General features: G+C 36.1%; 1 protein-coding gene and 1 long non-coding RNA gene across 4 annotated transcripts in view; one reads left to right on the top strand and one right to left on the bottom strand.

Moving 5' to 3' along the window:
* LOC139973726 (kremen protein 1-like) overlaps positions 1-14,169 on the top strand; it is a 169,385-nt gene extending 155,216 nt beyond the window's left edge. For all 3 annotated transcript variants that reach the window (XM_071980576.1, XM_071980575.1, XM_071980577.1), the window contains 2 exons: positions 11,145-11,235; positions 12,829-14,169. In XM_071980576.1, the coding sequence (XP_071836677.1) occupies positions 11,145-11,235; positions 12,829-13,081 (344 nt within the window). In that variant the 3' untranslated portion in view covers positions 13,082-14,169. The remainder of the gene's footprint in view (positions 1-11,144; positions 11,236-12,828) is intronic.
* The window catches only part of LOC139973734 (uncharacterized), a 245,354-nt gene that overhangs the window by 153,396 nt on the left and 76,394 nt on the right, over positions 1-15,564 (bottom strand). The window lies entirely within an intron of this gene.

The raw sequence follows: 15,564 nt of genomic DNA, 5'->3' as shown, positions 1-15,564 counted from the left end.
CCCACGATGTCAGGGGAGTCGCGGCCTCACTAGCATGGTTCGGCGGCGTCCGACTCGAGGCCATCATGAAGGCGGCGGCATGGAAATATAACACGACCTTCGTCTCCTGCTACCTGCAGAACACCTGATGGAGACTTCGCCAGGGCAGTTCTCAATCCGCCGAAACGTGGCACCTGGGCCCACCACCAATGACGGCTGTGTCACTCTGGGGCGCTGTGTAAGTATGAGATAGGTAGAGGAGTGAAGTAGACTCCCAAAAACCTACCTGGTTTTAGGGTCTAGGAGCGACGATACCTATCTCAAACTGGTCTCCCTCCCTCCTTCCCCACTCCAGGGCACCGGTCGAGGCGGATTGCCAAGACCTTACGATGTGAATTCTGGAGACTATGAGGAAGAGCAGGGTGGGTGGCCAGTTGGGGTATGGTAGAATTTGCCAGAATGGGACTACTAGGCTAGATAAGGGGGGCTGTGTAAGTATGAGACAGGTATCGTCGCTCGTAGACCCTAAAACCAGGTAAGTTTTTGGGAAACACGAGTAGGTAAATCAATCTTGTATTTCCCATGAAGGAGTGAGTTCAAAATCCCAATTCATTTTGGTGGACGTCCAAGTCCATTTGGGGTCACTAGAAGTCAAATTGTGAAAACGATGTTAACACGATAACTCAAGAAGAGAAGGTTGGACAAATCTCATATTCAGTATATAGTTGTGTCACGTTCAGTACAAGATTTGATGGGGGTCAGGTTCATTTGGAGTCACCAGACGCCAAATTGTGGAAGCCTTGTTTTATAAGCTACCGTATCTCCCACTAACCAGCCTATCAGATATGTGCATTATGCCTCATACTAATAGGAGGCTATTGGCAATTGAAAATGATCTTATGGGCATCGGTAGAATCTTAAACTCAAAACTTAAACATATTTCCATTGGCTCTAACATGCCGCTCGGAAGCCTTACTTTGCGTGCAGAAAGGTGTGTATGTACTTCGATGTAGTTTTGTTGTGACCAGGCAGCGGTAGAATTTAGACTATGACCAATGTGAAATAATTGTGTAAAACAGTGTTGGTTTAGCAGTGAGTTCACTAGCTTTTGACTGGATCAGCTGTTGATCTCAATTTGTGTAGTCTCTTCCACCAGTTTCAGCATAGCTAGGCCTTAAAAGTACCGTTTGACTTTCTTCACATTTATGATTATTAGACAACTAGAACAAACCTGGCTAGGCCTGTGAGCAATTTTATTTTGTTTAGGCCAGCAACGGTTGGGTAGAATAAGGTTCATTGACACAACAACCAGTCAGAATACCAATACACTTAAAGCATCTCCTTCATTATTTCTCAAGGCAGTTTTACAACTGGCTATCAGTCATATTTTGCAAAGTATAGAACAATTTAAGGATTGTTGAGACAAGTTTGCTGTTGCTGCTGGGTCATTCCGTGTCAAATCACGGATGGCTGTTGCTGCACCCTTTCCAAAAATTCCCAAATTTATTGTATGATTGGACCACCATAATATAAGCATATTCTGAAAATTTCAGTTGCATTGCTTTACAATTGGCCGATTTATCACACTTTGAAATTCTGTAATTTGTCGCCACCATGGCATTTTGGCATTTTCTTGACTTTTGAGGTCTCATTTCTCAGCAATTGAACATTCTACTACATTTCTAATACAGATGCCTAAAGAGTCTATCCCATAGAACAGGAAAATAAAAAATTAGGCTACAAAAATATTGTCTTGTGGAGTTAGGTCAACTTAAAAGTGTCAAAATATTTGATTTTTGCACTTTTCACTAAAAAATGTGCTATTTTGAGTGATGAATTGCTCGTAAACCATTGCTTCAGGGTACTTGATTGAAAACAACACTAACACACTGTACATGTACACCCAGTACAGTTTTGTACTGTACATACATCTATGTACTGGTTGAAATTAATTCTATAGTAAAGTCTTCTAATTCAACCAATTGTATATGTACAGTGTGTATATTAGTGTTAGTTTAAACATAGTCTTCTGGCACTCATAGCACTCCGTACATATACACTCAGTACAGTGTATGTACTGTACATACATATGTGTGTACTGGTTGAAATTCATTTTATAAGTCTTCTAATTAAATGAATTCAACCAGGAGCAGACAAGTACATTGCAAATAGTATTTTGTTATATGAAATTAAAAACTGCACAGTATTGAACTGAATGACCTTGAAGTACAGTACAATACCCAGGGTCAAAACTCATGGAACATCAAAACAGGCAAAAACGTTTTTTGTAAAAATCCCAAACTTTGAGGATTTTTCATTTCAAAATAAGGCAAAACACCCTCCTGAAATTTTTTGTACAAACAGGGTGGTACTATATCTCTTCCAGAAAAAATTATCAATTTTTTTTTATTTTTTAAAATTGGCATCAAAACCCCTACCTCATGCTGAATCGCAGCATGAAATAGCAACTTTAGAGTTGCACAACTTGCTACAATGGTACTCATATATAAAAAAAAATAGGTCCTACATCACAAATGATAACTTCACTGTATATATGAAGGCTGTATAGTAATTAATGCATCTACTGTAGGCTCCATCTTAGATGCCATAAGGTATATTGATATCACATTTAAGTTCTGTACCCCAAATGCTGCAATGGTACTCAAATAATATTTAGGTCCTCATTTTTTGTATAGAATTGTTTGCTACGTAGGGGGTATATTCCTCAATGGACAAATTGAAATTTTATTTTACTGTCTGTACCCCACATTGTATCCTGGCCAGTGTTTCCGCTAAGCCGCTGTGACGTGATTTTGACGCAATGGCTTGCCGATTTGACGCATTGGCGTTCAGAGAGAGAGAGAAAAAAAAAGAGGGTTTCATTTTCTCCTGAATTTATACAGTGTGAATGAAAAAAAAAATCGTTTCAAAAGGAATGGTGTTCAGAACTTCAACTTGAAGTGAAGAAATTATAACTGTAAATTGTCTCCAATTTATCGTCAGAAATGTTAAATTAGCGATCGTTAACTTTACTGATAGCGCTGTTTTTCTATACAGTCACGTAGATTTAGCTCGATTGTTGTAAAGCTGAATCATATAACGTAACGGGCACTGATGCATTGCCTACACTACGATGGTTCGCACTACCAGTGTACTAAATATAATATCTGTATAGCCTATTTTACATTACATTGCAACAGGGTCAGAAATATGCGGGGCGAAAAGGGCGATTCACCCGAGCAAGTGCTTAAAAAAGCCATCCGAAAGCACAATTGCGAGGGCGAAAAAGAAATATAAGAAAATCGCCCTCATAATATCAGGTGTCTGTGTAAATTTAATTGTGACATACTTTTTGCTTTAGGTAGGGTTTGCAGTAGCAGCGCGAATCGCACAAACAGTTCTCACAATCCCGCATCACATTTGATCAAATTTGAAGCAGTGCGGGAGGGTCGCGCACAATCACCGGGAACTTCCCGTGGCAAATTACGGCAATTTCAGTACCAGCGACAATAACCTCAAATCCCCCAAAATCCCTCCGACCACATGGTAGCCTCACTTTAAACTAAGTCAACATGGAACTCTAAGCTAGCCATCTGTTTATTCGCTCAAGCTGTGTCGCAAATAAAAAATAAAAATATCCAAGAAAAACTGCAATATTTGACAACATGTTAGCCTAACAACCACACTAAGTCAATGGGAAATGTAGCCTAACCATCAGTTTGCAAAAAAAATAATAACAATTCTTTGCGTAGCTTTGTTTACATACTTTCCTTGCTGCTATCATCGCGCGCAAGGTAGCCAAACACCAAACACGTAGTCAACGGGAAAATCTAGCCTAAGCATCTCTTTATTCGCTGAAATTGTGACGCAGTTAGCTAGAACTAAAATATCCATGAAATTCTGCAACCTTCGACCACATGTTAGCCTAACAACCACACTAAGTCAATGGGAAATGTAGCCTAACCATCGGTTTGCAACAACAACAAAAATTGCTGGAAATCGGCAGTTGTTTGGAAGGTATGTGCTATGTCTTAGAGAGGAAATATTGTATTTATCGTACACTGTTATTTTGGCGATGGATTGAAGGTTTTAACTTTGTTTACTTTTCAGCAGTATAATGGTTTTGTATTTGGTGGTGGGTGATTTTATCCACACATGAAAAAATACATGATTAAAGGAAAGAGCACCTTCAGTAGAAGTAAACCTGTGTTTTCTATTTCAGTTGATGGGTTATTGGTTTTTCGTCATATATGCGGTGGATTGACATTATTTGCTAAACGATCGCAAATTTTGGCAATTAAACTTTCAATGAATTTGCTATATGGTCGCAGCTAACTAGGAAGAGGGTAATTGTGCTTAGGCCTACTTAATCCTGATGAATGCTTACAACCATTTCCGTAAACAGCATATTAAACTTTGGAAAAGCGCTCCCTTCAACCATAAAAAAGCCCTCGTAAATACATTAAGGGGGCGTTTTTAACTTTTCATTTTCCAAAACAGCCCCCCAGAGCCAAATCAAAATTCCTACCCTGCATTGCAAGTGGTGCACTATATTTGAGCCAAATTTAGCTTGTAAAAATAAAGCGTAATATGCAACAAACTAATTTATTATTATTTAGCAATCATCGTTTAAATAAAGCTCAGGGTTCCATGCCGCAATTTAAAATCAGACATTTGATTGGCCGATGTTAAATTTAGTACACAGGGGCGTAGCCAGTATGTAGCACTGTAGGCCCAGGCCTACACTTTTTCGGCCAAGTTTTTTTTTTTTTTAAAACACCCATAACTCAAATCCATAAGCTTGCTGGACGAGTTTTAGAGACTAGACAGGAAAAACTATTGAAATGGATGTAGCAAGAATATGGCTAAATTAGGTGACCTATTCTTCTGTCATCTAGGCTGTCATTTCTATCCTGTGCTGTTTTAATCAACACTCTACCTGCCGAAAAAGACTAGGATCCGATCTTGTCAGTTTTTTAACATCTAGTTAAGAACCTGTTTATGCAGATGATATTTCAGTTGAGAAACATTCCACAGTCAAATAAGCCTATTGTTGATTAACAGACTTTATAGAGCTGCAGCACTTTGTTGCCTGTTGTTACTGGCTTACTCTGTACATGTACCTTGCTAATTTTAAATGCATTATGTAGTATTGAATTAAGTCCTTTTTTAGCTCGTTTGTATTTTTGGTTTAAAAGTGATATTGAATGAGGTGTCTCAAGTTACCAAGAGGCCAGGGAACCAATATGAACACTCGGGAAGGGCCATTTCCGGCCATCTGGGGGTTTGTAAAACCAAAAATTTTCTTGTACGCTCCGCGCCAACCGATGGCTCAGATAGTCGTGTCTACAACTTTGAAAATCCTGGCTACACCCCTGGTACTAATACTGTCGGCAAAATGTAACATCGCAAAAAGTCACAAACACATTGACCGATTGTGTTTTTGGTTCAATAATATAATTTTACCCCTCCCCTTAGACCCCTCCCCCAGGATGGGGTGAGTCAAATATTCAGATATTAGCCATTTTGACTCAATGGGAAATTTCTTAGAGGAAACACTGATCCTGGCACTCATACAACATACCCAGAATACAGCATCAATAGGTCAATTTTCATATTCCTCTGGTCAAAGTTATTATTTGGCTTCTAATAGCAATGAAGGCATCTATTTAGGCTTCTAAAATATAGATCTACCAAATAAATATGATGCAGACTAGACAATCAAGTTCTCCTAATAAGTAAGGCATTTCAAATATGAATGCAATATCCACCCTGCCCTATAAACACTCTCTTAATGAGATAAACAGAGGGTGAACATGCCCTAAGTAAATGCAATGTCTAAAGTAAGTGATATGTATAACTGTTATCAGTATTTAACCGTCTGCAGACCATGTGGAGAAGAGAGTGAGTGACCACATGTGTGTCCTTTATATACAAGCCTAGGTACTTTCAATTGTAACCTAATTAGCATGTGTATAGAAACTTTATAAATAATACTGATGGAAAATTCCATCAATGCAATCTGGATTACTCTAGCCAGAGGCCAATAGAGGGCGTAAGTTAACAAACTAAGTTGACAAGAATAATATGGTCACTAATATGGTCATCTATTTAGGTTGCATCTTAGATGCAATAAGTTATATTGATATCTCATTTAAGTTCTTTACCCACAATCACTGGTACTCATATAATGTTAAGGTCCTAAAATGCAAATAATAAATTTACTTAAAACTTAGCTTGTAACTCCTTGTAACTGTTATACCTTTATTTGACTTGATCTTTAAGTAGTATATTAGTAGGCATTCTCTGCCTCTATTCTGTAATGCAACATAAGGTATGTGGTTTGATCTTAATTAGTTTTTCTTTTAAAACCACAATCATGATATTTTTTGCCCATGGTACAGCTTTAACCCTTTCAAGTATCAGGGGCGTATCCAGGGGGGGGCACAACAGGCGCACACCCCCCTATTGGTCGTCACCAAAAAAAAAAAAAGTTTAGCCAAAAAGAAAAAAAAATTGATGACGACCTTTATGTGAGATGTCGGTGATCGCTCAACCCCCCCCCCCCTCCAGTCTGCTTTATTTTTTGTTTGCCAAAAAAAGGTTCTGGCGAAGTTCGGCGGCATAATAGTTTTAGAAACATAGATGGTAATTGTGTTTGTATTATCACTATAACCACTAAGTGACATGCCAGCCATACTAAATTGTGCATTTTGTGTCCATATTTACTGGAAATGTTGCTTATTATTAAGGTCGAAAAATGGATCACATATGGCCATGGGCGGCGATCCTGGGTGGAGGGGGGGATATATCCTCCCATGAAAATGGGTGGAGGGGATGTAATGCACCATATCCCCCCCCCCCACCAAATGCCAGGGATAAGAATATTTTCATGCCTACATTTATGCATCTTCGTTAATGTACGGCTCTTTTTTAGCTTCATTTCTCGCCTACCATAAACGCAGTGCGATCTTTTCAAATAAAGCGTCTTTATAAAGCAAAAATAGTTCACTGTAGGCTTCATTGGCCCTATACCAACAAAATGTATTATTGCGCCCACGGTATTGATATAGTACATATATACACCCTCATAGTATTCATATAGGCCCTATAGTAGGCCTACACACGTACATGTTCCCTCGAACAGCTGAGAATCTCATGTAACCAGGGTAATGCTTAATACACGTTTCACCTGGATGCCCTAGCAATCGGTACCTAGGAATGTAACTATGTGTAATTGTGTATTGCATGTGTATAGGCCTATAATAGCCTGCATGAGGCCATTTTCTTCATCGAATAATAAAAAAGAGCTCTCGAACATTCTAACGTTGCGCCTGAAACAAGATTGACAGGGGCAATTTTCCCAAAATAACACCCGAAATTTAAAAAAAAGTATTTTGGATCCTGATTATGAGATATTTCGGACATGACATCCCTATTTTAAAAGTTGGGTATATGCCGCTTGGAAACCTCGGGAAGTGCCATTTCCGGCCATCTAGAGGGTTTGTTAATCCCAAAATTTTCTTGTACGCTTCGCGCCAACCCATGGTGGCGCTACGCTTAGATAGTCAACAAGGTCATATCCCCCCCCCCCCCCACTCGAAAGTACGGATCGCCGCCCATGCATATGACACCATTTTGCATTTCAGCCCTTCTTCGAAAGCAAAAATTGTACACCCCTCCCCTTAGACCCATCCCCCAGGACGGCAATCATTCATGCCTGACGCCCCCCCCTATTGGAAAATCCTGGATACGCCCCTGAAGTATAACTAATTACTCTCATGGGCTACAGCTATCCTCACATCCTCACTCCTAAGGTATCCTCACGCTCATTGCTGTTCCTCACAAGGTGTTCCCAATGAGGGTTAAGTGTGAGTACATGTGAGAGTGTGTGTGTGTATGATCCCTTGGATCATAAACATGGTAACTCAACATTTCCATGTTGGATACTTGGTACATAGATGTGCCATACTGAGTAGAAGATTTTGGTGCTCATCTCATGAATAAAATGAGGTCACAGGGTCAACGTGAAAATCTCCAATTGCTTGAAACTCCACAAACTTAAGTCAACATTTATTCATACTTGGTTTTAATGTGTAGATAGTGGGTATATGTTTGTCAATATATGTCCAAGTTGAATTTATTAGGGGCCGGCTTAAGTTTATTTTCACTAAAATAGTGTGTAACTCTGTAACTGAGCAATGACAAGTTGGATTGAAGTCATACTTGGTACATAGATGAGCCATTTGAGCAGGTTAACCCTATTGATTTTGGTGCTCATCTCATTAATGAGGTCACAAGGTCAAACATAAACATCTTCAAATTCTCATAACTCTGCAACCAAAAGTTGGATTATTTATACTAGTTATATTTTGGTAGATAGCAGGTACACGGTGATATATGTTTAAGTTGATATTATGCATATTTATTAGGGGGTGGGGCTTAAGTTGACTTTTACTAAGACAGCTTGTAAACTTGGTAACTGAACAGGATTGGATTGAAGTCATACTTTGTGCATAGATGTGCCATAGTGAGTAGAAGGGCCCTATTGATTTTGCTGGTCATGTCAAGAATATTAATGAGGTCACAGGGTCAAATGTAAACACTTTCAGAATTGAATCATCATTTGAAGGTATTGGAAGATAGCTGGTACATGATGATGTATGATCAATGCGATATTATGCACATTTTTTAGGAGGCAGGGCTTAAGTTGATTTGGGCTGAAAATAGCTTGTTAACAAGGTAAGTTAACATATTTAGTAGTTAGGTCCACAGTAAGTGAAAGAACCTTGCTGATAAATTTAATCAACAATGACGAGGGATTATAATCTCAATTGGCCAGGAATCACAAAAAGCCCACTGGCTTTCTGATTGTAATTGATAACATGCTTATTTATGGAGAGGCAGGGTTCAGCCAAATTTTTGATTCCTTGCTGAAGGCCGAAAGGAATCTATGCGATGGTAATGGCGTGTGTATGCGTGTGTGTAAGTGACGCTTTGCTTGTTAACACAGTTGGATGAACTTCAAACGTGGTATGTGGGTAGCCCTTAGTAAGTAGATGATCCCTATTGTTTTTCATGGAGTTCAAAGGTCATTTGAGGTCAACAGAGGTCAAAGTCTGAAAACCTTGTAAGCACAATATCTCAAGGATTTAAAGTTTTTGGAATTTCAAACTTAGTATGTGGGTAGCCCTTAGTGAGTAGATGGTCTCTATTTTTTTTTATGGAGGTCAAGGGTCATTTGAGAGGTCACCAGAGGTCAAAAGTTAATAAACTTGAAAACACAATATCTCAATCAGTAAAAGATGCTTGAACTTTAAACTCAGTGTGTTGATAGCCCTTGGTAAGCAGATAACCCCTATGGTTTTTCATGAGAGCCAAGGTCATTTGAGGTCACCAGAGGTCAAAAGCTGATAACCATGTTAACACGATATCTCAAATAGTAAAGTTGACTTGAGCTTTAAACATAGTATGTTGGTAACTCTTAGTGATTATATGATCCCTGTTATTTTTCATGGATATCAAAGGTCATTTGGGGTCACCAGAAGTCAAAGGCTGAAAACAATAAATCCCATTGACAGGGTTCGACATGTTTTTTTATATATGCTCATTTTAGGAGATACAAGGCAAAGAAAAATATGTTTGTCAATATTTTAATATATGATAGAGCTCTGTGTGCTCTATAGACGAAACTAACTCCCACTTCCCACCTGGTTCTTAAGTTATGAGGTGCCAACGCTTGGATTTGATACCTTTTGAGCAATAACATTGTGTTTGTACATTGGAGTGCATAACAATTTTAGGATGGAGTGCACTTCATCAAGGGGAACATTTTTCATAATAACGTATCGCCATCCAAGGTCATTCAAGGTTGCTTATGGGCAAAAAAAAGTCCACTTACGTCAATTTTGTAACAACTTCCAGTGACGAAGTCTGACATGGCTGATATATTGGGACATATTGTGAATGAAGTAGGTGCAGGTTTTACTAAATAACCGTTATGTAATCCAAGGTCACCAAAGGTCAATTATGGCTCTTGGGGGCAATAACTTGTGAAACTCCAACTGATGGGGTCCAACGTGGTATTTCATGTTTTCCATGAAGGTCAAAGGTCACCGAAGGTCAAAGGTCACCAAAGGTCAAAGTCTGAAAACCGTGTGAACACGATATCTCAAGAAGTAAAAGTTGCTTAAACTTGGTATGTTGGTAGCCTTTGGTGTGCTGATGATCCCTAGTGTTTTTCATGGAGGCTAATGTTTATTTGAGGTCACCAGAGGTCAAAGGCTGTAAACCTTGTGAATACAATATCTTGATTGTTGGTTATAGTCAGAATAAGTAGAATTATACAGAAGTGAAGTTTGTTTGACCTTCGACCCTCTTCCCATAGAGATGCATTACTCAATTGTGTAAGACTTGCCATTTCTGCTCAGCATTTCAGATCGTTAGAAAATCTTCTACCTAAAGTTTATTATCATATGGGCAAGGAAACACTTAAGTCTTTTGACTTTCTTGTTGTAACAGTAATTTGTATGCACAATAACTCAACAAGGGAATGATTGATCAATACTTGGTGGGTAGGTGGTCCAATGATGAGTTGATGAACGAGATTAATTTTGTTGCTCACATCATTAAAATTAATGAGGTCACAGGGTCAAATGTCAATATCGTCAAATTGCAAAAAAATTTACAACCACAAGTTGGAGATTCTTCAAACTTACTATGGTGATGTTGCAAGACAACCTTTATATGCTGATGAGCCCTCAATTTAAAATCATGCATTTTTATCAGGACGTTGGGCTGAGCTTACTGTGCATTTTCCATGGGTTAAAGCATGGTCCGCTGACTACAACGGTCCCAATCCAATTAGAGGATTTAAGTAGTTTGAAAGTATGACATTGTATCTAATTTATTCAGTAATAACCTTCATACAAAAAGAGAAAAAGGAGCATAAATTGATTAAGTTCGATAATTGTTTTGAAAATGTTTAGGAGCATGTATTGTATTGGAGTATTATAATTTGATACAAAGGTGCTGCGACACCGTGCTGTTTTATATTGTGTTGAGAAGAGAAATAAAATACGGATGGAAAAAAAAATTAAATAAAATAACCTTCATATCACCAAAAGTAGATAATCATAATTCATCTTTTGCCTCTTTTGATACAGTGATCGTTGGACTTATTGCATTGGGGATCCTTTTTGCTCTCACCACTATTATGCTGATATGCATTAAGGCTAATGAGAAACGTCAATCGGGGTACGTATAAATGTTCTAGTGCTAGTTAAATAAATTCAAAGACATCACAAACTCAATATTTGCGTCAAACTCAATGCAACGCAAAGCAATAGAGTGTTTATACATATATCTATATAGCTTTGTAATGATATATCTATATATATGTTTATCTATCTATATATGTATATATATATATATATATATGTGTCTTATATATATAATTATATATATATAATTATATATAATATGATAATATATAATAAATATAATTATATAAAATTATAGTTATAATTATATAAAATTATATAATATAATTATATAATATATAATATTATGTAATATTTAATATATATTGTATATGATATATAATATTATATATATAATATATAATTATAATATATATAATTATATAATATATATTATATAATTATAATTAATTTAATTATATATTATCATTAATTATTTATATATTATAATTAATTATTTATTATAATTTAATTTAATTTAATTATATTAAATTATATTTAATTATATTATAATGATAATTATATAATATATAATTATATAATATATAATTATATTGATAAATATATATATATATATAGATATATATATATATAGATATATATAATTATATATATATATATGTCTATATAATTATGTATATATATATATATTCATATATATATTCATATAAACATCAATTTTTATTAATTAATATATATATTTATTTATGTATATATTTATATATATATATAATAAGTTGTATTGATAAATTTATATATATGTATATCTATATATGTATGTATGGATATCTATATGTTTATTTATATATATAGTTATATATATATTGATATACATATATAAATATAAATATTGTTTATATATTTATTTATATATCTATGTATATAACTTTATATATATACTTATTAATATATTTTTTTTTTTCTCCATTTATTCAGCATATTTTCTTTTAAAACAATACAGCATATACATATTGTTATAATTATAATCACCTTTTACAATCTTGCATAGAACATGTTTTAATGAAATTTCAAGAACGGAACAACTCTGGGCATTCAGAAAATGCATGTTGTAATTGAATATAACTTACTTTATCTTTCTAACACTTACTTGATTTTGAATGGATATAACGTTCAACATCAATTGAAAACTTAAATTTATAGTAAAAAATTGCAAATATTAGGTTAGTTCTTATTTGGTTACAGTCATAAATATATATTTATATATAATTATATTTATTTTATATCTATTAATATATATTTATATATATATATATATATATATATATGTGTTAATATAATTATATTTAAATATTAATATATATATATTCATATAAACACCAATTTAAAGAAATTTTTATTTATTTATATATATATTTATTTATGTATAATATATATATATATGTATTTATAAATAGTTGTATTGATAAATTTATATATATGTTTATCTATATATGTATATATATGGATATCATTATGTATATATATATATATAATATATGTAAATATATATATATAATATTTCGCTCCCAGTCAAATGTATATTTATTTTATTTTTTATATATATTTTTATATACATATATCTCTGCAGTTACCAAGGAATAACCACAGAGATAGTTGAAGCGCCCCAATCTGACTCTGTTCAAGAGGAGCGGTATACGCCTTTAACAAAGGATGATATAAAAGTACAGTTACATAGTCCAGATGAAGACGGTGAGATGGACAATAATGCTAACGAACAACATGCAATTCCCGCTGCTGAGGAGGATATGGACTTGGACTCTCCCCTGGAGGAAGCTTCGCCTGCCGATGAAACAGTGGAGGCCGATGAGAGTCGAGCATAGTTGCGCTTTCATTTACTTATTGATGTTTAATGTTTATCACAGCTTCATATCGTTATTTATGACCAATCATTTCATTGTACATTCTCTCAAACCCTGGACTCATTGACAAATTTTCAAACAGTGGTATGCCTAATTGCGACGATTGATGTGAATATGGTAATCACTTCGTTTTTTTTTTAACCTGACTCATAAATACATATGATCTGCTGACAGTTACATCTTAAGTTCAGGTGAAATCATACGAGTTACTTTTTAATTTACAGTTAACATTACCAATCTATGCATACAACTTTATCAGTTCCATACCATATCTTCTTCCTTGCTTTACTTTCTATTTTTGTACATAAATAATGGAACTATGTCATCATTACATTATGTAACCATATATCGTTACCTTTGTAAACGTTTGATGGATCTTATCCATACTTTGTTTACTGTTCTACACACCAGTTGATGGGGGTTCCGGAGCGTTCATTTTGTAAAAGTGAAATCGTCACAATGTAGTTCAATGTTATCGTGTCCAACGAATGTCATCGAGCCTTTGCTGTAACCACGAGAAATAAAGTAAATTAATGTTTATAATTTTAACAATTTTAATCACATATAGTTCATGTATATGGCCTGGTGATATATATCTGTAAATACATTTTTTAATTGATTCCACAGCATTTCGCTTTCATGGTAGCAACATCATCTCATGATATTTATGATATTGGTTTTATTGAACACCTGAAATCGTGTAAATCGCTGCTCGAGCGTTCAATTTAGTAACTTGTTACACATTAAAGTTGGTTAAATATTTGTCTGTATGTACTGATTGTGCGTCTCATGACAGCCTATTTTCAGTCCGAGGGAGGCGGGAGGGTCGCTTTGTTGCTTGTTTCAATGTAATAACACAAATTGTTCTGGTCATTTACCGAAATTCTTTTTTTTAGCTCTGGTTATCACATCTCTTCTAATTGCTTATGTTAACCATTTGGAAATTGCATGTAGTCTTGTTCATTGATGGTACATTATTAATCGCAGGTCACATTTCTTTTATATGGAAAATATGCTAATAAAATAATGCTTGTCGTAATTATTTGAAACTGCTAAAGAATTTCTGTTTTTATTACGCGTTGTCTTAAATTGATCCCTTTCCACGATAGGATTTCTGAATCATCTACGAAGACCCTGATAATGGTTAAATTGATATTAACCGGCATGTAACACGTTTGGAAATTGTTTTAAACTCTTGAAACAACATCGGTGATTATTTTATTTCACGTTGACTGATCGGTCTGGTTGTGAGAATACAGGTAGTGAAAATAGAAAGGGTAATCCGAAGCATCACGTAGGACAAATATTCCTTGAAAAATAATTCGACAGGCCTATTTGCATTTATTCATGGCTCAACAACACATTCAACTAATCAACACATGCAACTGTCCCATCTTAAGGGTCTAATAAAGTATTGTACATTTGGGTTCTAGAATGCAATAATTACCGCATTTAGTTATATGACACAGATGAACAACCTAGCTTTCCTGATCTAATCAGCCTTTCAGTTTTTTAATGAGGGGTGTCTCCTCTCGCCGGGTGAAGAACTCCCAAAAACCCCTTCTGATCTTTTCTGACCGAAACGGCCTGTCCCCCCCCGCCCCCCCAACCACATGAGGCTCCAAACTGGTGGTTTGCACTGGGCCCCCTACACTTGCCGAGGTAAGAATTCCCAACAACCCATCTGATCTGTTCCGAAAGGCATTCTTCCCAGCACTGTAAAGCCTCGTTTGCAAGAACGCACCGTTTTTATATGAGTGTCTCCTCTCGCCGAGATGAGTTCATCGTTGTTTTCGACCTAAACGGCCTGTCCCTCACCAAATTGAGGCCCAAACTGGTGGTAGGCACAATTTGTTATGAGGGTGTCTCATCTCAACGAGGGAAGAATTCCCAACAACCCCTCATCTGTTCGACCGAAAGGCATTGTTTAGCATCGTCACTGTAAGTACGCACCATTTTTATAAGGGTATCACCCCTCGCCAAGAGGAATATTCCCGTTTTCGGCCGGAATAACCTGTGCCCCGCACCAAAAGGGGATTAAACACTGGTCGTATGCACCGTTTTACACTGTAGTTGTTCCCTCTCGCCGAGGGAAGGGCTTCCCAACAGTTCCTCTGATCTTTTCGACCGAAACGGCTTGTTCCCTGCATCTTCAAAAATTGAGGTAACTACCGTTTCCTGAGGGTTTCTCCTGTAGCCAACAAATGCATCCCGAAAACGAGAGAGCAGAGAAACCCTTATAAAAAGGGTGCTTACATTTAGTTATCAGCCTATACAGTGCTAAGAAAGAGGGGGGTTTCGATCGAAAGCATCCTAGGTGTGTTTGGGAGTTCTTCCCCTCGGGGAGAGGAAACACACACTTTCGGATTTTAAACGCCTTACTTGGCGGTTTTGGTCAAAACGGTATTTGGATTTTGACTCCGGCGAAAGGAGAAACCCTTTAT

Source organism: Apostichopus japonicus, chromosome 9, assembly GCF_037975245.1.
Source record: "Apostichopus japonicus isolate 1M-3 chromosome 9, ASM3797524v1, whole genome shotgun sequence".
Classification (NCBI taxonomy): domain Eukaryota; kingdom Metazoa; phylum Echinodermata; class Holothuroidea; order Aspidochirotida; family Stichopodidae; genus Apostichopus; species Apostichopus japonicus.
The sequence above is the reverse complement of the archived record's forward strand: the minus strand, read 5'-3'. Positions and strand labels throughout refer to the sequence as shown.